Source organism: Aulostomus chinensis, chromosome 19, assembly GCF_037954235.1.
Source record: "Aulostomus chinensis isolate RoL2024-O1b breed Wild chromosome 19, RoL_Achi_v1.0, whole genome shotgun sequence".
NCBI lineage: Eukaryota > Metazoa > Chordata > Actinopteri > Syngnathiformes > Aulostomidae > Aulostomus > Aulostomus chinensis.
Window position 1 is genome coordinate 11,081,413 of NC_141338.1, and position 22,375 is coordinate 11,103,787.

General features: G+C 42.1%; 3 protein-coding genes across 5 annotated transcripts; 1 reads left to right on the forward strand and 2 right to left on the reverse strand.

The window, feature by feature from the left end:
* The first annotated feature begins 137 nt into the window (after nucleotides 1–137).
* On the forward strand, nucleotides 138–15,163 carry tescb (tescalcin b). Of its 3 annotated transcripts, XR_015110475.1 has the most exons (10): nucleotides 138–400; nucleotides 1,009–1,078; nucleotides 1,303–1,383; nucleotides 1,492–1,631; nucleotides 1,715–1,776; nucleotides 2,585–2,692; nucleotides 2,784–2,831; nucleotides 3,240–3,309; nucleotides 5,607–5,716; nucleotides 14,661–15,163. XR_015110475.1 is itself a non-coding variant. In XM_086188244.1 (9 exons), the coding sequence occupies exons 1-9, from the start codon at nucleotides 337–339 to the stop codon at nucleotides 5,103–5,105; spliced, it is 651 nt and encodes a 216-aa protein (XP_086044370.1). In that variant the 5' UTR covers nucleotides 138–336; the 3' UTR covers nucleotides 5,106–5,584. The 3 variants fall into 3 exon arrangements, 2 of the variants coding, with proteins under 2 accessions (XP_086044370.1, XP_086044369.1); XM_086188244.1 differs by lacking the exons at nucleotides 5,607–5,716; nucleotides 14,661–15,163 and adding an exon at nucleotides 5,098–5,584; XM_086188243.1 differs by lacking the exons at nucleotides 5,607–5,716; nucleotides 14,661–15,163 and having other exon boundaries at nucleotides 143–400; nucleotides 3,240–4,972.
* Nucleotides 6,526–7,948, reverse strand: m17 (IL-6 subfamily cytokine M17). Its single transcript, XM_086188242.1, has 3 exons — nucleotides 7,830–7,948; nucleotides 7,304–7,452; nucleotides 6,526–7,183 (listed from the first exon to the last, which is right to left on the reverse strand). The coding sequence occupies exons 1-3, from the start codon at nucleotides 7,882–7,884 to the stop codon at nucleotides 6,749–6,751; spliced, it is 639 nt and encodes a 212-aa protein (XP_086044368.1). The 5' UTR covers nucleotides 7,885–7,948; the 3' UTR covers nucleotides 6,526–6,748.
* On the reverse strand, nucleotides 9,660–20,875 carry taok3b (TAO kinase 3b). Its single transcript, XM_086188241.1, has 9 exons — nucleotides 20,577–20,875; nucleotides 20,069–20,200; nucleotides 18,537–18,773; nucleotides 18,272–18,400; nucleotides 17,984–18,187; nucleotides 16,946–17,185; nucleotides 15,988–16,200; nucleotides 14,649–14,831; nucleotides 9,660–13,162 (listed from the first exon to the last, which is right to left on the reverse strand). Exons 3-9 carry the CDS (start codon nucleotides 18,720–18,722, stop codon nucleotides 13,001–13,003), a joined length of 1,317 nt encoding a protein of 438 aa, XP_086044367.1. The 5' UTR covers nucleotides 18,723–18,773; nucleotides 20,069–20,200; nucleotides 20,577–20,875; the 3' UTR covers nucleotides 9,660–13,000.
* Between the last annotated feature and the right edge of the window lie 1,500 nt (nucleotides 20,876–22,375).

Here is a 22,375-nt window from a genome sequence, read left to right on the forward strand (position 1 = left end):
ACCTGCTGTCGGTGGACAGTAGCACACGGGTCTGACTCAGCTCTCCTTATAAATAAAAAGTCGGAATCAATAATTAAACGCCGCAGCAGCAGCAGAACCAGCCTGTTGGTGAGTGTGTCGTCATCAGGAGTTGTTGCGGAAGTAGCTGCGCTGTGTGCGGCGATGAGATGAAACCTGCCTGGCGACCGCAGAGGACTCAACCCGGATCTGTTCAACAAGGTAGAAATGGGCGATCCCCAAAACATTTGACATCAAGTCCGAGTGTCTCGGTTAGTATTTGACCCGCTGTGGCCCCGTTTGACCCGGACTGGAGGAGGAGGAGGAGGCGGCGGTGGGATGGGGGCTCTGCAGTCTTTCCCGGCTCAGCCACAATTCGCGGATCTGGCGGAGAAGACGGGCTGTGAGTGACAATATCGGTCCTGTCTGGGATCTTTCTGTTCTTGTTAAAAACACGAACCTATTGCATATTGAATGGTCGTCTTAGTGTTGTGTTGCCAGTCCTGTCTCAGAGAGGAAAGCTGATGTCGATAGATCGTGATTATTTACCAACATGCTCTGCAGCTCTGTGGTGTGAGAGGCCTGAATTATTAATGCAAGTGTAACTTAACACAGTTTACAGTGAGGTACATTTAATAATGGATCAGACACTGAAAGCCTGTTGGTGGAAGCTTTGAAAAAGACAGGTAGCCTAAATATTCTCCATCACGTCTGAACTCTGGCTTGTCTCTATATGCATTGGTTTATGTGCCAAAAATATCTGCTTAAAATTCCTCTCCAGTGTCTAAGTGATGGCAGCGAGTGAACAAAACAAACTAAGGGGTTTTGCATGAGATATGAATATTCAAATCAGTACGCTTTGAACTGGCTGCTTTTTTTTGGTTTATTTTTGACGATTTTCATGTGTACTGTTTCACAGTATTTGGATTTCTTCAGCACATTCATAAATGCATACAGATGAAATTCATCTGCGTGCGCTTCAGCAGGGTTGTGATCTGTTTATGTTTCCAGTTTCATGTGAGCAGATTGGTGTCCTGCATAAAAGATTCAAGCAGTTGAGCCACAATGAAGAAACGCTCCGGTGAGTTTTGAATCCCCGTCGTCTTTTGACGTGAAGTTTTTTCAGCGTTGATTTCCGTTTTTTCCAGACCATTCTCAGTAAATCAGCTGCTGCCAACTTTCTTTGGCAATAGAAACCTGCTCAGCAGGCTTCATCAGCCAGCAGTTTTCATCCTGTGACAGTAATTATCTTCTATTGTTTGTGAGGCAATGGGCTGTTTTTTTTTTTTCTTTCTTTCTTTCCAGGAGAGACAACTTCAGCGGAATCCCCGACCTGGCGTGCAACCCCATCCGCTCGCAGATCATAGAGGCCTTCTTTGACAGAAGGTGCAGCCCATTATTCCGCGTTATTGGTGTTGTTTTCCAGTTTCATACAAAGTGGAACAAAAGGAAAACTCTGAATGCACGATTAGCAGTTTGATTTTATGTCCTCAGGAACTTTCGGCAGAACATGGGCGGTACGGTCGAGGAGATCACCTTCGAGGACTTCCTGGTGGTCATGTCCCATTTCAGGCCGCCGTCAGTGGACATGACGGAGGAGCAGCGTGAGAGCGTCAGGCAGGAGAAACTGAGATGTGTGTTTCATTGTGAAGCTCCTGATCACATGCTTGGTATTATCTGTGGTGTTGAAACGGCCGCTGTCCGGTCTCGTCTGCAGTTTTATTCAACATGCATGACACAGACAACGATGGAACCATCACCCTGGAGGAATACAGACATGTGAGCTCGTGTGCACATCAACGGACATTTCTGACTAAATTAAGTTTTGTTTTTATAAACAGAAATAATCACCTTTTCTTTCAATACTGAGAAATGATTTTTATGCCTCTTCAACCACAGTGGGCCAGAGGCATTATGTTTTCTGCTCGTCCATCAGTCCCTCCCCTTCTTGTTAGCTCAGTACCTCAGGAACGCCTTCAATATGGCATAAACATCCACCGGGATTGGAGGATTGACTGAGAAGATTTTGGGGGGTCAAAGGTTAAGTTCAATCTCACCTCACATAAGCAACATTTGTCCCATCCTTGTTAACGTGATATCTGAGGAGCGTTTCGACGGAATCCCTTAAAATTTTGTACAAATATCCAGCGGCACTTGAGAATGAAATAAAAAAGATTTTGGCGGTTAACAATCAAAGCCACTGACCCCCAGAATAATGCAGTTTCTCTGGAATGATTTGAAGGAATTTCCTCAAATTTGGCACAAACATCCACTGTGATTCGAGGATGAAATGAAAAGATTTCTTTGGTTACCGTAACAGGTACATTTTTTTCCGAGGTATACAACTCCATTGTGGTATTTTTGCAGTGTTACATGCAGGCACCGTGAGACGTTTGCAATGGTCCGACTTTTACACACATATATCATTGAGTTAAGGATCTGCGAAGTAGGAATTGGCTTTTCTCCACCACTCAAGAGTCAGCTGCCTTCATGTAACACACTTCATCATGACAGAAGGGAGTTTCGCTTCCTCCTGGTGCCTTGTCCTCGCTGTAATAATCTCTTTATTTTGCTCACATCCGTCAAGGTGGTGGAGGAGCTCTTGTCTCGCAGCGGAGCGCTGGGGAAGGAAACTGCCAAAAGCATAGCTGATGCGGCTATGTTGGAAGTGGCCAGCATATCTGTGGGTCACATGGTACGTGAGCTGTCATATCTCCAGATATTATGACGTTTGATTTAGTGTTCGCAAGCATAACTTCACTTTCAGTTCTCGCTCTCTCACACAGGAACCTGATGAGTTCTATGAGGGAATCACATTTGAGCATTTTCTTAAGGTTGGTCCGCTGACTGGATTTCATTTTAAACTCTAGTAAATAGCTAACGCATTTCAAGGGGCGGAAATACAGGGTTTTTTTTTCATCCTCCAGTGAGATAGACATCCTCTCCTCTGAGCTGCGCTGGAGACCCTCAGAGACCAGATGAATGCTAGTTAGCTCAGCACAATGAATGGTAGTGGGTGGGAAGGGTTAGCATACATAGATAATAAGCTTGATTTCCCAAAATGTTGGGATTTTTCTTTCTAAATGCAAGAAAATCTGTTAGTATAATTGTAATATAAGGGATAATAATTGTATTGGTAGAAAGTACAGTTGAGTTTAACTACTTCCAGAGGTCTGTGGTGACATTAGCAGTTTAGTCATATGTTTTCTTATGATTAATGCTTGATCGTGTCTCTCTTGCAGTTACTGAACGGCTTTGAGATTGAATCGAAAATGAACATTCGTTTTCTAAACATGGACACGACAACGCTGTGTAAGTGAGGTTGGTACTACGGGAAAACCACTGGGGACATCATATTGATCTCACCGAGTAGCAACGTATTCTGAACTATATGTAGTTTCCCACGCCAAGTTTAGCCGCTTGCTTTCAATATATATGCCTTACCCCTGTTTGAAGAACTATGCAAACTTAAGAAAACATGTATATTCTGGATGTATTTGTCATAGTTCATTCAAATGTTAGCAATAATCTCTTATGACCAGTTCAATAACAATCAGCTGGACGAAGCAATAATCAAATATGCACGTCTGAGGTTACAGACTATAAGACACTTGCACGCAAACATGGATGCTTGAGGAACCGTAAACTGTTAAAGACATAAATCAGTAACTCAATAATCAGGGATAGAAATGTTATTCTTTAAATATATCTAGATGTGTTTCATAATCAGAGTTAGTTATTCTATACTTTAAACAGTTATTTAAAAAGGCCTTTATCAGCTGTCACGCTGCAGCATCTTTAACTTGCTGCATGCACCGCACGCTGCATTTGCACAATAAACGACTCGGTTAATTTACGATGGGCACTTCTGATATGGAGGAAGGAAATGAGTCGCGATGCGAGAAAAGATGGAGTATCTTATGATATTGTAAGATTGTAACTGCATACCCTGTGTTTAGCTTGTTTGGCTTCTGAAATACAACCACAAAGCTCTGTGCACCAAAGAAACTTGATATCTCATCTACAAGATAAAACTCAACAGTGCAAGAATATCAGAACATGTGTTGGAGATTATATAAATGGTTCCTTTCATTTTCCCTTTAGATGTTTGAATACTGTTAGCCTTCCATATATTCTAAAGTCATTTTCAATTTGACATTTGACACATTTCTACCATTGTAATACAACTGTGAACACTCAAGAACACATCCACAACTCAAGCTAGACTTGCACATTTTTGTCTCCATTTACAAACGGCCTATATTTACTTTGCATTCATTGTTACTTTAATTTCTTAATCATCTGATGTCACTGACATAATATTGAGGTTCTGTGTTGCGTGTTGGATCCATGTTAAACTTATCTTTTAGTTTCTGACATGACCGGCTGGTGTCCTGATGCACTTGTTGGGTCTACAGCTGCAGTAGTTGTTAGACGCTGCCCTCCACAGGCCTGAACATGTAAAGCACGTGGAATAATAGTCATCTTTCACCTGATTTATGAATATTTTTTTGTTGCTGTTGCAGTAAGAGGTAATTAAGATGATGTATGATGTCAAGAAGTTTTTCAGTAATCATTATCACGAATAGCTGTCCGGGATATTTTATCATTTAGGTTTTATTTTGTAAAGCTGTACATACTTTGCAATAAAATATGAAATATGTGGTTGATAATGATTTCGGATCCAGTCGTCTGTTATATGGTCTGCAAATGTGTTTCAGGTTCTGTTTTGAACACAGACAGCATCTGTTCTCTTTCACGCATCGGCCATCCTCATTAACAATACTGCGGTTGACCAGATTTTCACAACAAGAACAAAAGAAATACGTTTTAACTTTGGTGCATAGCGATGGCGGCGGGTGAGTTTCTGGTCACCGGCGGCTCTGCTCTTCCAAGGAGGTCCAGATTACAGTGGGCAGGATTATGCAAAAACTTTGACCAAATTTAGTAGAGGGGTTAGTAGAGGACTGGCGTGTGGGCCAAGGGATGAAGCCTTAAATTCGGAGGCAGGTCAGTTATAGCGCCACCTGGTGACAACAGGAAGTAACTTTTTTTGTTGTTGTTTGTTTGTTTTTTTACACTGTATTGTACTCCTGGAAGTGGGTTGACCACATCGGCCCCAGATCTGGTCAGAAACGCTTCAGGACCTTGATGATGTGCTGCTGTGACGACTGAGAAGGCCCGTGTTGATATCCACGTGTAGACCAGGGAAGTGTAACCAACACGGTCAGACCTCCCCAAGCTTCACATTTTCAATGAGACTTTCATTTCTATTGAGAAAGCAACAAACACCAAGTGTTTGTCATGAACTGTTGACTCGAAAAGGGGGGGCAGACGGGCTCCATATGCAGTTTTCCCAACCTGATGACGCCATCAAGCTGAATTTCAGTCACAGTCATAGTGGTTGCAGGAAATAAGCCAGACGTGGCAACCGTGATTTCATTTACATCACAATTACAGCTTGTTGTCCTCACATGATGTACTCATACCGTGTTTGTTCTCTGGTACCACCTAGTGGACACAAGTGATATCAACACCACACTGCAGCATTAGTCTGCTCTTTCACGTAAATATTAGCAGGGTTCCCCTCCCTCTCTCTCTCTCTACAGAACTGACACACGCTGGGATGCTTGCCAGGCCTCGCTCACCACCGCTTGCAACTTTCATGAGGGTCTGAGCTCCATAGTTCCAGAGGCCAAAACTTCGCTGTGGAGGAAGTGTGAGTGCTTTCTAGTTTTGCTGTGGTTTGCATCTTGTTCCCTGTATTGGCTTTGACTCAGTGGAGGTCATCTGGTTTTCCTCAGTCTAAAACGTCACTGCTGCTGTAAACTTGGACTCCCTCTCATGTCCTCTAGGTTGTTAACGTTAAAATGAGCAACGAAGGTAGTCGGTTGCCCGGAGGTAGCCCCTGTTTTCTGTTCTTTAAATACAGCTGAGTTATTAAAGGGAACTTGATTCATGACCCAGAGTGCATCCATTTACTTCCAGTTTCCCAAGAGCTTGTGATCTAGGAGGCTTTCGGTAAGCATGGTGTCGTTCGAACAAAAGAAATACTATTTTATTTTATGTTCAGTGTCAAACTAGCAATCACCATCTGATGCTCGCCCTTTTAAAGAAGAAGCAAAGGTTCTCGTGCATGAATTTCAGCTTCTGTTTTCTCCAAGTTTGCCACCCTTCACACACTTAACGTCTCCATCTATATATGGATGCGACATTACAGTTACCCGACCCAGACACACCCACACCTTGTGACTGGCCAGACGGCCCGCCAGTTTCATGAAATCTTTCCTATCTGATGCAGCCTTGTGTTGAACACATGCATCATTCTGAGCTGATATCACACCGTCAGCGTCTCAGCAGCTTCCTGATTTTCTTTTAACCCATTGTGATGAACTGCAGAATACAGCACCTGATGCTTCAAGGCTAAATATCTGCTGCGCTTTTTGCACACAGAGAACTCTTTTTTTTTCCCTCACTTGTATGTAAACATGAAATGGGAAAAAAAAACTGAAGAAATCAATTGCGCTGACATGATTTAATTGCGTTAACTTTACACAACATATTAGACATATTAAATACATAGCAGAGACACCTTTGTGCTCTTGTGTTCTTAAAAGATTTCCTCTGATTAGAAACACACTAATAAATATTAAATACCATAAATAGGCTCCATTACACACTGATGTATCTGTCACTTTGACACTCACAGTTCTTCGAAAGTCCTTATTAACCAGGTGACACGCTGGAAAGGTCAGTACGTTCTGCTTCTCAGCTTCCGTAGTTCTTTAACAACATTCATCAGGAACTCCTTGTAAGTCTTTAGGACCACACATCCATAGACCTTCTGCTGGAAGACGGTCTGCGACGGCGGTAGAGGCGTGGGTCCCTCTGCTGGATCCGGTAATGGCACGTTTGGGAAGATGCTCTCATACAAGCTACCGATGCTATTTTTCAGCCTCCTGCTGCGTGTGATGACATTGTTGAGCTGTGTCAGCAGCGGGCTCGCAGGTGGCTGCAAGTCTGTCTGCTGATCGTACACCCGTTTTAAATGTGGGAAGAAGGCTTGGAGGTGTGTGCAGGCGCTCACTATCCTCTCCGAGGGCTCCAGACCAGAGATGTTTGGGTCAGGGATGTTGTTAAGGGACACCTTGCAGAAGAGCTCCGCCATGTTTCCTTGAGAGGCTCTCTGCAAAGAATAAAAGATAATCAGATACGGCTTTGGAGAGTCAGCAAATGTTTAAAAAAAAACAAAGTACATCTGAGCAAGCAGAGGAGGATTTAACAACAGATTCAAGTTGTTACTCACATACGTTTTGATGAGGTCAACAGATTCCTTCTGGATGAGTCTGACCTGCTTCAAAGTCTGTTGCAGAGAATTCCCACTCTGTCGGTTTGTGCTTGCTGCCACAGTTTTTGTTGAATCAACAGCCATAAGCAGCAGGAGAGAGAGTAACGCTGAGGGGAAAGGAACTGGTTAGTTATCCTACATCTCATTTGTCAAGGGAACTTTGGTTTACAGCCACAAGTGGCGGGCAATAGATGTAAAAATAGAATCTACACTTAGAGGGAAAAAAAAGATCAGTCAACATTACACCAGAGGAAGTATAAATGTATTTAAATATTGGTTGGATTGAAAAAAAAAAAACCCAAAACAACAGCAACACTTTAATGCTGATGTGCTTCTCTGATGAAAGTAAAATGTAAACTTGAAAAGAAACAGCAATGTACTGAAATTCAGTGTGAAACTTTGACACACACTGCTGTGAAACCACAAAAATGTGCATGCATTTAATGCTGGGTAGTTTAAATAGAAATATTAGATAAACACTTACTTGTTGCTGATCCCATAAACTGTTGAAAATTCATACTCTTTTCATGACCACTCATTCTCCGCTCAGTATCACAGGCAAATTGTGCAGACTTGTCATAATCACACTCCTTTAAAACTTTTTTTTTTTTTTGTGGAAGACAGAAACCACACATTTGTCATAGGGGGAAATGACGTGCTCTTTGTGAGGCAACCAAATTTCCCAGAATTTCCTCCTTATTTCACATGTGTATCTTTTTTTTTTTTTTTTTTTTTTCTCGTCTCCTATTTAATATGTGGGTAACGTCCAGACATGCCCGTCTGGTGAGGAGACATTTAGGGATGTAGTCTGATTATCAACACGTCTTATCATACATGATATCAAAATTACTCACACATTCTGTTTAGTCACGTAACCACAAAAAAAAAAAAAGCATGATAGCATGTTTCAATCATTTGAGGAAGAATGCTGAGAACAGACAAGTAGCTGACACGTCAGGGCTGAGAAACTGTTTTACCCTTTGGCATCGTGGTGTTTTTCCTCATGTCCTCCAGAGGGCGTAGGTGAGTTCAGCATCTTTCACAAAGCTGCACGGTTCCACTTTCTGCTTGATGAAATAAGGGTTGAAAACAAGCGCGTGTCTGGAGGTGGCACTCTAAATTACTAAGTACTGATTCAACCTGTTTACCAAAAAACAGTCAAGAAGTGTGAGGAAGTTGCGCCATGTGCAATTTTTACATACTTCACTTTCTTTAAGTCTCAATGAATGTTGGCAATGGCCACCAACCGGTCTTTATGAACGTTACTGCAGTGGAATGTGATAGTGAAAGTTTTTTGCTGCCTTAAAAACTTTAATCCGTTTCCCTTTTCCATGTTTTTTTTTTCCTCGCTGTGCATCAGAATGACTCCGTCTTTAAAGGAAGTGAAGTAAAAACAAAAAAATTAAATTTCAAGTGAGAGACTTTAATGAGATTTGCCGAGTGTTTTTAAAACGACTTGAATAAATCATTACGAGTCCTCAGAGACCAGAACCTGTTCACTCGCAAATTCCACCTTGATAGAGAAATGCGCGCCCCCCCACCTCTGTACAGTTTATTTTTGCTCATTCTTGGATACTTGTGAGATCATAAATATGTTTTTATGTCTCAATAATCCAGTCAAAGTAGACTAATATCGCTATTTTACATAACTTCAGCATACATGACGTCTGTTTGCAATACTGATGAAATCATCTAACATCAGCACGGTGGTGCGGTGGTCAGCACTGTCGCCTCACAGCAAGAAGGTTCCAGGTTTGAGCCCCGGCTCAATCACAGGATCTTTCTGTGTGGAGTCTGCATGTTCTCCCTGTTCCTGTGTGGGTTCTCTCTGGTACTCCAGCTTCCTCCCACAGTCCAAAGACATCAAGAGAGGACGAGGCTGATTGATACTCTAAATTGACTGTAGGTGTGACTGTGAGTGTGAATGGTTGTCTGTCTCTATGTGTTGGTCCTGCGATGGACTGGCGACCTGTCCAGGGTGAACCCTGCCTCTCACCCATAGATGCTGGGATAGGCTCCAGCCCCCCCCCCCCCCCCCCCACGACCCTTAACAGCAATAAGTGGCAGAAAATGGATGATCTAATATCATCTCTCTTCCATTCATTGCACAGTCTCTCACGCTTAAAACAAACCCTGCTCTACCTTAATACTGAGCTTAGTCCAATGGACTGTTCCTTCAAAACTCCTCAAAAATCTGTTAGTGAAACAACATGTGAGCATTTTGCACAGGAAGCTGGCAAAGATACAGGAAATGCATTTCTCAATCAGAAACTTTTACATGTGCGTAAAAGGTTGGGCCTCCTTCACCAATATGTGGGCGTCATCCCGCCAAAAGATGAAGCGTCTGTCAGCTAACGGATTACTCATTCATATTAGATCGTTAACAATGTGCTCTCACGCACCCCCCGTGTTTTGTTTTGGTCCGACACAAAGAGGAACCAGCTGAGAATATGTGAAATATGACAATGATACAAACTTTTTATTGTCGTCAGTGGCACTTCTAGAAATGATGGTCACTTCTGCTTCGTGAGGATGTGTCTCACCAGCTGCTTACATCACGGGGTCAAACAGAGGTCACACGGCAGGCCTGATTCTATGAGTAGATGAGAGAGCCGACCAGTTTATTTCTTCTTCTTTTTTAAGTTTCTTGTTTGTAGAGTCTTGGTTTAACACAAGAGGCTATGCTGCAGAGAAACCACAGACTATTTGAGAAAAAAAAAAACAAGGGGGAACTCAACACACCACAACCGTATCAGCACTACTTCAGGTAACCTCTCTGTCTGCCACCCTCGGGGCTTTCCACTCACCCCGTGGGATAAAGGGGGGTTTGTGGTGAGGCGGGTAACACACAATTTAAATAAACTTGCTGGCATATCTCGCGCACGCACACACACACGCACACACACACACAAAGGCTCCAAATATCACCTAAAGCCAACCCCGCAACATAAGAAAACCGAGTAAAAGTGTGATGCTGCGCGGTAGAATTTCTCTCCCTCATCCTCTTCTTAGGTTTACCCCCACCATCTTTGATCCGCATGTGCAGTATATTACAATAAATTATCACAAACCACAGAGGAATCATTACAAGGAAAGTCAACCACAGACAACAAGAACTGCAATGTCACAGGATGCAGGATGTCAACTGAGAATTTTTGTCTTTTTTTTTTTTCAACAGAATCTCTTTTATTTTGTGTTTGAACTGCACAGGAAATGGTGAGTAAGGTTGTTTAGGAAAGTCCCCTTTATTCTAACTAAGTACATTTTTTTTTCAATTTCACTTAAAATTCACACAAGGTTCATAACTTTTTTTTTTTTTTGAAGCTCTCAAGCAAACCTTATTCAAGACACTGAAGGACCCCAATCGCACTTTTTTTTTTTTTTAAATAGAACCATTTGTCCACAAGGCTTCAGTTAGTATGTGACCAGACAAAAGGCCTTACTGCATACTAGAAACTGTTTTGGTTTTTTTTGTTGGTTTTTTTTTCAAATTTCAGAAAGTTTGTGAAAATGTAAAAGGCTGAAAAATCTAGCGGAGTCATTCAACTTCAGAACACACTCAAATTTTCTTCTTTTTTTTCTTTTTTCTTTTTTAAACAACAGCATTTGAGTTCTATTGCCATCGGAAATTATATCTAAATATCGTTATTATACTCGTCCTTTTTAGAATACTTTTTTTTTTTAATTCGGGGGGGGGGGGACGGGACACGTCTCTAGTTTTTCGGCCCTGTGACGGCCATAATACAAGTCGCGCTCTGAAATAAAACAGGGAAAAGAAAAGAAAAAAAAACGAACAAAAAAAAACCTGTCGGATAATGACAGGGTTGCATTCGAGACCACCACATTAAATGTTTCAAAAAGTGACCTGTGATAAAATAGTATTTATTCTTTGTTATAACTACATTTTTAGAGGGTTTCGCTGCATGAGGGGGAGGGAGGGAGGGTTACCCTAAATATATCATGGGTGAAAAACTTAGTCGTGTGGGTTTCAAAATGCTTTTCGCAATTACATTTCGTAAAAAGCAATCGTCTCTCCAAGACAAAAAACTACAAGGCTAAAGGTGTTATCATAAATTAAGCACCAAACAATTATCTTTCCATTCAGTAGAAATGGAAACATTGTGCAACCTGTTCAATGACCGTTAATGAACATGGCAAAAAAGTGTAAATCTGATCATTAGACACCAATTACTCAAACGCCATCCGGACCCGGGTGTGTTTGCTTTTACAGAAGCGCTGATCCATAAACGATCACGATGCTGAGTGGGAGGTTCCATCTACCAGCGTTGATACAATCTGAGAGTCTAGTGGTTTCAGTGTTTTCAGCTGTTGTGTGACCGTCTGTTTACATTATAAAAACAAGAGTGAAGCAAAAAAATCTTTGAAGCTCTCTTATCAGTAGTAGACCGGCGTCTGTATGTTCTAGCTATATTCTCAAGTACAAATATTCATATCAAAAGTTATACAGCACAATTCTCACCATTTTCCTTTACAAGAACTTTGATTAGTGAACATCAAATGATTCACAAGTTTAGATGAAATGAAAAAAAATTGTTTTAAAAATTTTTTAAAAATGGGGGGGGTGGGGGGGGGGGGGGGAATGGTGCCAGCCTAAAACTATAATACATAACAAACACGTAACTGAAATCTGCTTCAGGCACAACTTAAATAAAGGCATTTGTGAAATTATCTTATCAAATATGGCGCTCATGTCCAGTCTCCAGAGGCTTAAAATAAAAATCTTTTTTTTAAAAATGCTATGACCACTTTATTTACAAACAGCTAAAATCTCTTGACAGATTCATGCTTCACTTCACAACCTGAATTTGTCCTTAAAGTGCATGCAATAATAAGCAGTTTTACCAAGTGGGATCTTGAATTGTGATGAATGGGCTGATCAAGCGACTGCCAATTGATCCTACATATTAAAGAAAGAAACGGTTGCCTAGAAAAGTGAGGGACCACGGTATGCATAAGCACAATATGAAAATATGGTTAAAAACTTGTGGTTTCAATGGAAAAAAAAAACTGACTTCAGTGACCCCGTACAGTAATAATCACATTCTGAGCATTAAATAAAGTAAAATACATATAAAAAATAATTTAAAATGAAGGAGAAAAAGTCAAAGCAGCTTATCACCACTGGGATGGGGTTGGGGTTGGGGTTGGGGTTGGGGGGGGGGGGGGGGTGTCCGTAGCTCACATTCCACATCGTCCCTCCATGTAACACACACACATTAGGCATCATGAACATGATGGGTTTCTACGGAAAAATATCAAAGTGCCCATTTGACTAAAATTTCCTGAATTATTCCATTCGTACCAAAAACGAAAAGAAAAGAAAAAAGGCATGAAGGAAAGAGTCTTATTTTAACACATAAACTTTTGAGTAACACTGACTAGGTTTGATTTTTACTGATGTGTTGTTGTTGTTGTTGTTGTTGTTGTTGATTCTTTTGTTTTACTTGCCTCCCTTCATGTTTCACTAAAGAAGTTCTCATTGCACGGTTAAACACCTCGATGATTCGAAGATCTAAGAGAGAAAAAAGCAATAGAGAAAGTTATCCAGCTTTTGTCACCGTGGATGTTGTGACAAACGGCCGAGCGGACGTGAAAAGGGCACAGATATGTTGTCCTCCAAAGATAAATCCACTTTCATCTGTTGTCTTCTTTGGGGAAGTCTAGAGATCCCAGGCTCCCGAAGCCCAGACCTCTACTCTCTGTGTCAAAAGCGTTAATTTCTCTTTCTTGGCGTTCCAACAAGTGCTTGATCCTTTCACTGCGATCCTTCTGAAGTGCAGCGAGTTCCTCTTCGATCTGTAATTAAAGATATGCACCGTTCAGATTCCACTCCTGCTATGGAAGCAGAGGCTGGTAAACCCGTCTGCTAGCAGGAAATGTGGCGGCTACAGTTTTAGCACCAGCTCTGACCAGCTACCAGTGAGACGAAAGAGAATATCAGAAAATTCAATACATCAAAATACAGGAGATTGTCCTAATATAAACTGAGGAACTGGATCCTTTAATCCCTGTGTTCAGGTGATGTCATTGATGATGCACAACGTCCTGTCTAATGACTCGTTCATGAAGAACATCATCATCGGACATTGTCACGTTTGGAGCCAAACTGGAGGGAAATGGAAGAACTTCAATTAAAGAGGGAAATCTGAAATATAATTAGCAGGAGAAACAAGACAGGCAGGACAAAACCAACGGCAACTAAACGCCACTAGCTTCACTGATACTAACTGGCTGCACTACGCAGACGGTCCCTGACACAGACAGAAGCAGGACAACTTTAACACAACACAAGTAGCGACGAGCACGAGGAGCTGAGCGGGTGAGGAGACACAGCGGGGCCGACGCTGCGTTCGAGACAACTGGGATTTTTATCAACGTTATTCTTAATGTCAAAAGGAAAAAAAAAAAGTGAAAACAGGAACAAAAGTGCAACATATATTGAGTATTCAAAGTAATCTGTTCATGTGGCTGGATGAACACAGTTGTTATATTGTTGTTTGAGAAAATGGCAAGAAGGCTGCACTTCATCATCGTCAGTCTGTGTCCGCAATGATTTTTTTGTTTACGTGCACTTGGAGTTTTGAGTTGGAGTTTTGTCGCAATTCTCAACTGGGAAGTTTCCATTCCAGCATGAAAGCTTTAACTGGTGTGTAGTACTATTATTCAGATCAATGTTAAATTCAGGAGCTTCGAAGGACGCGAGCGCCAGCGTTACACACGTTGTCTGCATGTTTTTGAGGGACTTTCTGTCTCTTCTAACTTCTTGTCTGGATGAAAACACCTGATTACATAAACTTTATAATAAAAGGGCTTCTTATAATGTGGTCGTTAGAAAATCAATGATTGTTTATAGGAAGATAATGATTTTGCAGTACTTGGATTACTATGACTGCATTGCAGTCTGCACAAAACCCCCAACTGGTCGGAGAAGTCAGTGTCAAGCACTGATTTTGATTGAACTTCTCAAATGACTCCTGACTGTTTCTTACAAGGCCGCTGCAGGTTTTTATGGCTGAAATAAATCAAACAGATCCAGACAGGTGACGAGCAACAACTTGGTTCCCGCTGTTGTCGTCTATTCCAGAGTAACTCCATGTGTCAAGGACAAACTTTCACTGCCTTTGGGTGGGTAATGAAGTTGTTTTCATGTAGAAATATGCAGATATTCCAGCCAACCGAACCAAATCCGAACACTGAACCAGTGTTGTCGGCTCCTGAGGTCACTCTCCAACCCTCCACCCCCCCTCCATCGTTTAAGATACGGCTTTGATGTTAAATCTACCTTCTGTTCTAGGTGGGCTCTGCGTATGGAGACCTTCTGCTCCAGTTTCTGCTGCTCTCGCTCATGTTGGGTCTCCATCTGTGACTGGGTTTTTCTCTGGTAGGCGTCCAACAGCTCCATCTCCTGCTTCAGCTGCTGCTTCAGAGCTTGGCACTCGGTTTCCTGCTCCGCTTCCAATCGCATCTAAAGAGCGGAAGCGGTCGCAAACACACATCAGCAGAAAGTATTAGCAACAATGAAGATGAGCAACTTGCTTAAATTACAAATTCCTTTCATCTCAAAAGGGAAATCTAGTGAGCATCCGATGGGGAAAAGTCCGTGATAGCTGTAGAAGTGTGAAACATGAGTAGAAAATGTTCTGAGAATATTATATGCAATGTTGTACTTATGGTTTTGGTGAAGTTTTTTCATTTACTGCCAGAATATTTATCCTAAAGTTAGGATAACATTATCGAAAAACCCTATGAAACATCCTGAAAATGATCTTTAAACATTGAAATAAAAACACTTTCTTTGGCAACATTAAAACTTGTGGTTTTCTAGCTCGGAATCAACCTTTTCTCTACCGTGTGGGGAATTTTTTTCTGAAGGTGGCTGGTGCTGGAGGAAAACAACAAATGAAACAATTTGACCATGATTAGGTTGCCTCATGTTGCTGAGCTGTTCTTCTATGAATCAAGATCTTTGGTAGACAGAATAAAAACCTTCCTCGACCTCTTTACGGCCCCCCTGTGTGGTATTGAGGGCACCTATTGTGTTAAAATTACACGCAACCACACGGAAACGACGACAATCCATTGGTGGACACAAAATCTCTGGTTCTGTTCACAACAGCAACAGTTAACAAGAGAAACTACACATCGGGCAGCTGATGGTGGGACCAGCACATGCTAGACTGGATACAGCTTCACAACACAGTGTTTCACAATATGAACCGAGTTTATTTCCTTTTTTGTTTGTTTGTTTTTTTTTGGGGGGGGGGTGTTTTTTATTTATTTTTTGACAAAATTGAACCAGAATTTTAGCACCACATGATAAAACTTTATATTCCATTTAGAAAAGCTGCTAATCAAGGTGAAGACTGCTTTGTTGTGTTTTGTTTTTTTTATTTTTGTGGTAAGATTTGTGGTCATTTTATGGAACACAGGCAGAGCAGAAGAAAAATCAATGGGTGGAATCTCTCAGTCCTGTGCGGAGGCCTCGGGTTTCCCCTGTTAACGTTGCCTTCAGGACCATAATTTCGTTCGACTCCCACCTTCGGACGAATCTATCATTTTTCTAACTTATAGAGGTTCGTTGTTTTCTATTCACAACAGGATGCTTCGTATCGTATTCGTACCGCTTGCGACGCCATCATCTCGTTGATGCTCTGCTCGTACTGCTCCGCCAGGACAGCCAGCTTGCGCGTCTGCTCCTCTTTCAGGCCCTTGAGGATGGTCTTATGGTCACCTTTGGGGGAGACCTCCAGCTGATGGTTTCGTAGAGCTTTGTACTGCTTGTTCTGGACCTTACAGGTATCCTGGAATTGTTTCTTGATTTGCATCTCCAGCGTCTAAAGGAGGGTCAAGACAGACAAACACTTGATGTGTCTCTTCTGTGTGAATCGGAGCAAATCTGATCTCCCACTTTTCTCTTCTTTTCTCCATTCTGATTATTTTTTAGCGGTGGTTCTCAGTCTAAGGGTCATGACACCCCCCCCAACGAGGTTCAAATATCCTTGCTGGAAAATTCCTTGTTCGTCCCCCCCCCCCCCCATATTTTCCATGTCATGTGACCAAGGACCTCCAAACCAGTTGTCCGTACAAGACAGGAAGTATAAGATACTCCTCCTTTAAGATATTTCATTAGGGCCTGAGCATGAAGGTACTTCATTGCCTTCTATATTTTGTATTTATATGTAGTTTTTCAGTGCAAAATGCATCTTTCATATACAGCAAAATATATCTTTTTTTTTTCTCAGACAGCTTCTATATCAGGTGACCTAGGGACTCCACATCAGTACCAGACAATAGTCCTGGATCAGATGTATGAGGTCAGCAAATGGTTGGGTGGGAGGAGGTTTTTGTTTTTTTCTTAAAAGGTTGAGATCCACTGATTTGGAGTAAGAAAACAAGACAGGTTTCGAGTACAGAAGAGAAAGGCAGCCAGATGTCTGTTTCATTCTAAATGTATCTTGTGATCCTCTGCTACGAGGCACACAGACGCAATACATTTTTAAGAGCTTTTTAAACTAATTCTACAAGAGATAGAGTCACTAAATAACATCCGAGAGATATGAAACTTAAACTTTCCAACACCTTGAGGTTTCTGGGCTGCTGCCGCTGCTCCAGACTGTGTTTTCTGTGTAGTTCTCTCTGCCGCCGGCTGTTGTACTCTTCCTGGTTTTCCAGCTCCGTCTGATGCTGCAGTCGCATGAGTTCAATTCGCAGCTTCTGCAGCATCTGCAGCTGCCTGCGCTCCAGGTCCTGGGTGGCCTCGTCCTGCCGGATCATCAGGGCGTGCTCCATCTCCTTCTGGGTCCTCTTCTTGTTCAACTCCTGGGACGAGAAGAGGACATGACAATCAGCTCTGCACCGTTTTGAGAAGCTGGTTTGTTAGCGGTTGCTGAAACACTCCTATGAGCAGAGCCATAACTGGATCCAGTGGTTTGTTTTGTTGTCATTATGCACCTCTGCCTCTGACTTTAAATCGCCATACAAACTGCTGAATGCTTTCGCCAAAGAAAAGGCTGACATCATGAAACGTCAATCAGCAAAAATGTCCTTAATTCAGTCACACACATAGGAAGCAAAACCTATTCGTGACGGGTGCTGCTGACACCTGTCGTGTTTCTCTTCCGGCTTTTCATCATCCAGGCAGGCCAAGACTTTTAAAGGGGTTCACAACAGGTGTGAGAACCCAAACTTTTACATCTGATTTCTTTGTCATTTTAGCTTCAAACAACAATTATTTTCATTGCCGATTCTGCCAAAGATATTCAGAGTACGTTGAAGAATCGTTTAATCCAGAAAATTTCAAGAAAATTGGAAAAATGTTCATCACAATTTCCCTAAAAATTGTTTCAAATTGGTTCCTTAGTCCATCATATACTCGCAACAACCCAGAACACTTCATTTTCTGACATAAATGACAAAAATATAACGCACTCGAATCAGACGGTTGGAGCAAACCTTAGTCGAGTATCAGCCAAATGTTTTGACATTTTTGCAAAAAAAAACAAAAAGGCCGGAACAATTCATCGATCGTCAAAATAGAAATAATCGATCAATTGTTGCAGCTCTTCTTCATCGTCTCCGTTCCTGACTACGCCGTGCGATGACAGGAAGTCACATTACCTCTCTCAGCTGCTCCTGTTCAAACTCATGCCTCCTGACTACACTCCGGCGTTTGAGCGCCCTACAGCTGCGGTCGTAGACCAGCCGCTGCTGCGCCAACAAATGAGCTTCCTCCTCCGCCTGAGAGCGCTGAATTGTTTCTTTGTGCCTGGACAGACGCTCCTGTTTCTCTTCTTTAGGCGTACAAGGGTCTTCGTTCATCTCCTGGGAAAAAAAAAATACAGAAATAAATAAATTGAATGGCTCAATGTATAGTAACAGACATAATGGAAGAGATGCACTGTTTACTTCTTTGATCTTGTCTTTGCAAAGCCTGTACTCCTTCTTCTGGTTCTCCAGGAAAGTAGTCAGCTCTTTCTTTTGCTGAGCAACTATCTGTTGCTGGATCCTCCTCTCTTCAGCTGCAACTGACTTCATCTGTGGAGGGACATTCAAATCATCAGCCCCTCATTAATCTATGCACTGACAAAGCTGTCAGTGCAGAGGCTGTTTAGTTTTGAAGTGGATGAAGTCACTCCGTACTTCCATTCATAAGTAACACCTGCTACTCTACCTCTTTGTCTGTTTGAGCAGCGTGGCGTTTGGCCAGTCTTTCCAGCTCAATGTAAGTGCTGTTAGCTTGTGTTTCTAATTCCTTCTGCAGCCGAAGCCTGTGCTCATCCATCTCGGCCTTTAGCCTGTTCTCCAGGGCGATCAGCTGCTTCTGGTGCTGCCGCCGCATGCGCTTATACCCAGACATCTGCTCCCGCAGCTCAAAGTCCTGCTCATGCTCCTGGATCTACCTGATGACCTGGACGGAGGAACACAAGGGGCGGAACATAGAAGAACCAGAGCAAGCGGAGAAACACACACACACACACACACACACACACACACACACACACACATACACACACATACACACACACACACACAAACACTCGTTTAAACAAAAACATTCAAACAAGAAATCCAACACAGTAACACTGACTGATTTTTAAATACATAATTACAAAATTAAAAATCATTCTGTGTCTGGAAAAATGCGTTTCTGAATGCGTTCCTTCTTTGCGTGCAATTATTGTCTTATTTTTTTGTGCGCACAGTTCTTGAAGTATGTGCACACAAAATGAACTTTGACCTAACTCAGACACGTGCCCCCTTTCCTGTGCTCTTAAAATAAAACCAGTGGATTTGTAGGAGAAAACAGTCTTAAAAAATATTAAATTATCTATTACATAACATAGTTTACCAGATAATCAGCCCCCAAAAAATAATTCAACAATTTGAAAAAAAAAAGGATAATCTTTTTTTGATATTTCTGAGGGTCGCATCAGTGACGCTGCACGTAGTCGAACTGCATTAAAAATCAACTTGAATTTATTTTGTTTACTCACATTTTCAAAGGAAATCCAGTGAGTTTTTAGGGGGGGCGCAGTTGAAAAAAAAACTTGCTTAAAAATAAGAATCTATCAATTTATATTTTAGTGGGTCATATCGGTGATGCTGGACCATCTGAATGCAGCCTAAACCAAAATATCCATAGTTTTAACAGTTCCTATCGAGCAAAATCACCTCAGACGAGGGTCTGCAGCTGACTGAGGGTCCACTGAAGGGTTCAGAGCATGAAAAAGTTTAAAGACTGCAAAAACTAAACAAGGGCTGTCACATAATTCCGTCCAAGTTCATCAATATTGATCAGAGGATATAAATGATGTCAAGATGAAGTCCAAGAACAAATGTGTAAATATATTTAAGGCGCTGGTGTAAAAATGACGCAGCTTTCACAATCCGAGACAAACTGGTCAGTCAAGGATCTACGTGGAACAAATGATCCCACAAACAAGGCAGCAGCAGAGAGGGAAGCTGAGGATGGAGGGGGGGGGATGACATCCATTAACAGGATCTGGTTGCCATGACTACAGATGTACAGCTGAGAACACAGACACCCCTTCCCTGCCCTCCTCATCCTCCCGCCGCCAGCACGCACACACACGCGCTTACACATACGTTTTTTTTTTGACAGAGAGAGAGAGAGAGAGAGAGAGGTGGTGGGGGGGGGTTATTGTGTTATAATGCAAACGGTGAAGAGAGAAAGCTGCGTACCAAAGATGCTGATTTGATGGTGACAATGTGTTCACTGATCTTGCAGTCGAGAGACCGGCTCTTGTGAGAAGTAGGCCGCAGCTCTGGCCTGGTGTCCCTGTGCACAGCCTCATCCCTCACGCAAGCATGGTCCTGCAGGGGGAGGAAAAAGAGGAGATAGTGGGGCTGGGTGCTTCCCAGGCCCTCCGCTCTGGCTGCTTTTCTTATAGCTGCTATTACTGCCGAATCTCCTTGAATGCAGCACACATCCCGCCGTAAACGCATCCTTCCCCTGCGGGCTCCCCCGCTACTGTCTGCAAGTCCTTCTTAGGAGAGAAAAGGGCATTGCCAAACAATTGCAGGTACCACCGAGAAGGCAGCTACTGTCGATTTTCTGGCGTCCCCCCCCCCCCCCCAACACCAACCCCCCCACCCCCCCACCCCTCACCTCCCCTTCCCTCCCTCCTCTTTCCCAAAGAGGAGGAAACAAACGGCTCCGGCACAGAATGGAGAATTATGCAATGCCTACCATTGATAATTGGAGAAAGATGGCACAGGGATGTATTTTACTGCCTCTCTTCTTTTCCGTTTCAAAATGCAAGAAATGTTTGAGAGGAAAAATACTTTTCCTGCGTTCCCATGATGATCGCATGTGGTACCGTATGTAAAAATATTCGGATCAGATAAGGCACATCCAAACATGGTTTTCCCTCGAATATGTCGCGTGGTGATCCGTTTGTATTCCACTCGAATTTCTGTCCTACATTTACAGCGCACTTGGTCATGGTAGGTGCTTCTCGTGCCTTCTATTCATCTCTTTTCTCTGTCCCTCTTCTACACTCCCCCTTCCTTTAAAGAGACACCGCAATACTATACTGGCACAAGTTACTGAACATCACATTCTGTCATCAGATTATCTATTTTCTTGATGTTTTAGTAGGGATCCATATGTTCAAGTTTTGCTAAAATGTATTTTTTTCCCCCTTCATCTCCAAAATCCCTCTTGGTCCTGACTCACACTGTTCAGTTCATCTGTATTTTTGAATTGACTGTATAAAGCCACACAATTAAAACAAAAAAACAAAAAACAAAACTCCTCTATCATTATATGAAGAATTCTTCATCCAAAAAAGTATACTTTTCTTTTCGACTACTCACAAACAGGTGTCTTTTCTGTCGGTCATAACTTCTTTGTGACAGCAGAATGCAAGAGGAGCCAGCCACGTCTGTAGAGCTTTAAGCTAGCGGAAGCTGATGGCTAACAACGGTGCAAACTTCCTCATCATCACCATCATCCAGTATAATCCACGTCTTCTTCGTCCACACGTCTGCCCAGTTACACTCAAACACTTTGACTTGAGTTGAAAAATAAATTGTTACCCTTCCAGTTTGTTGCTGCTGCGTGGCAGCACAGAGCGCAAGCAGCCGTTACATTTACCAGTTAGCCTATGCTAATCTGCCCTCTTTCATAGTCCTTGGTTTTTAGCTCAAACAGACGTTTTTGAGGGTTATTGTGTGCCTGGCTGGATAAAGAAGATGTGGTTTATACCGGACGAAGCACTTGAGAGTTTTTAAATTGGACGATGTCTGACAGTTTTTGCTTCTGTTAGCGGTCACTCACCATTAGCCTGGCTCTTTCTGCTCTCTGGGGTCTCAAGGACGTGTACATCTCTGTGAGCTCTAAATACCTATTGTGAGTACTTTAAAAGCAAAACACCCATGATTTTTGGGTGAAGTATCGTTTGGATGTGGCAATAGTTGGACTACAGAGAAAAAAACACACTTAACAACTTGTGTGTCTCTGTCTATGAAGCAGAACCTGCGGTCCTCTCCAGAGGAACCGAGCTGATGGGTTGTAAATGCAAGTGGCGATAGTGACCAATAAATTACTGATGCCATCTAGTGGCCATAGCAAATGTGACCACAGGAAATTAGGAAGTCACATGACTTCAGTAAACAAACACAAACTGAAATTTTAGATTTAAACAGAGACTGCTGTTTATTTATGCTCACTTGTGGCAAGAACAGACCAAAACATAAAATAATGTATCAATAATAAAAGACAACTAAGAAGAAATTTCTACTGATTTTATTTACACAACAGAAGCTGTTGAACACATTGGAAATCAGGACAGATTCATAAGCCTGTACAAGCACATCCTGCAGACTGAGAGAATTTTAACGCAACCTAATTAGATATATGTTATCTGACTTCCTTATCTATTATAAAATCAGCCTGTAAGCTCTGTTCAAGTTAGTGTAGTAATAATACAGATGATAAATAGCTTTTTTTTTGGTGTTAATAATATATTAAGAAGCTCAGTGTGT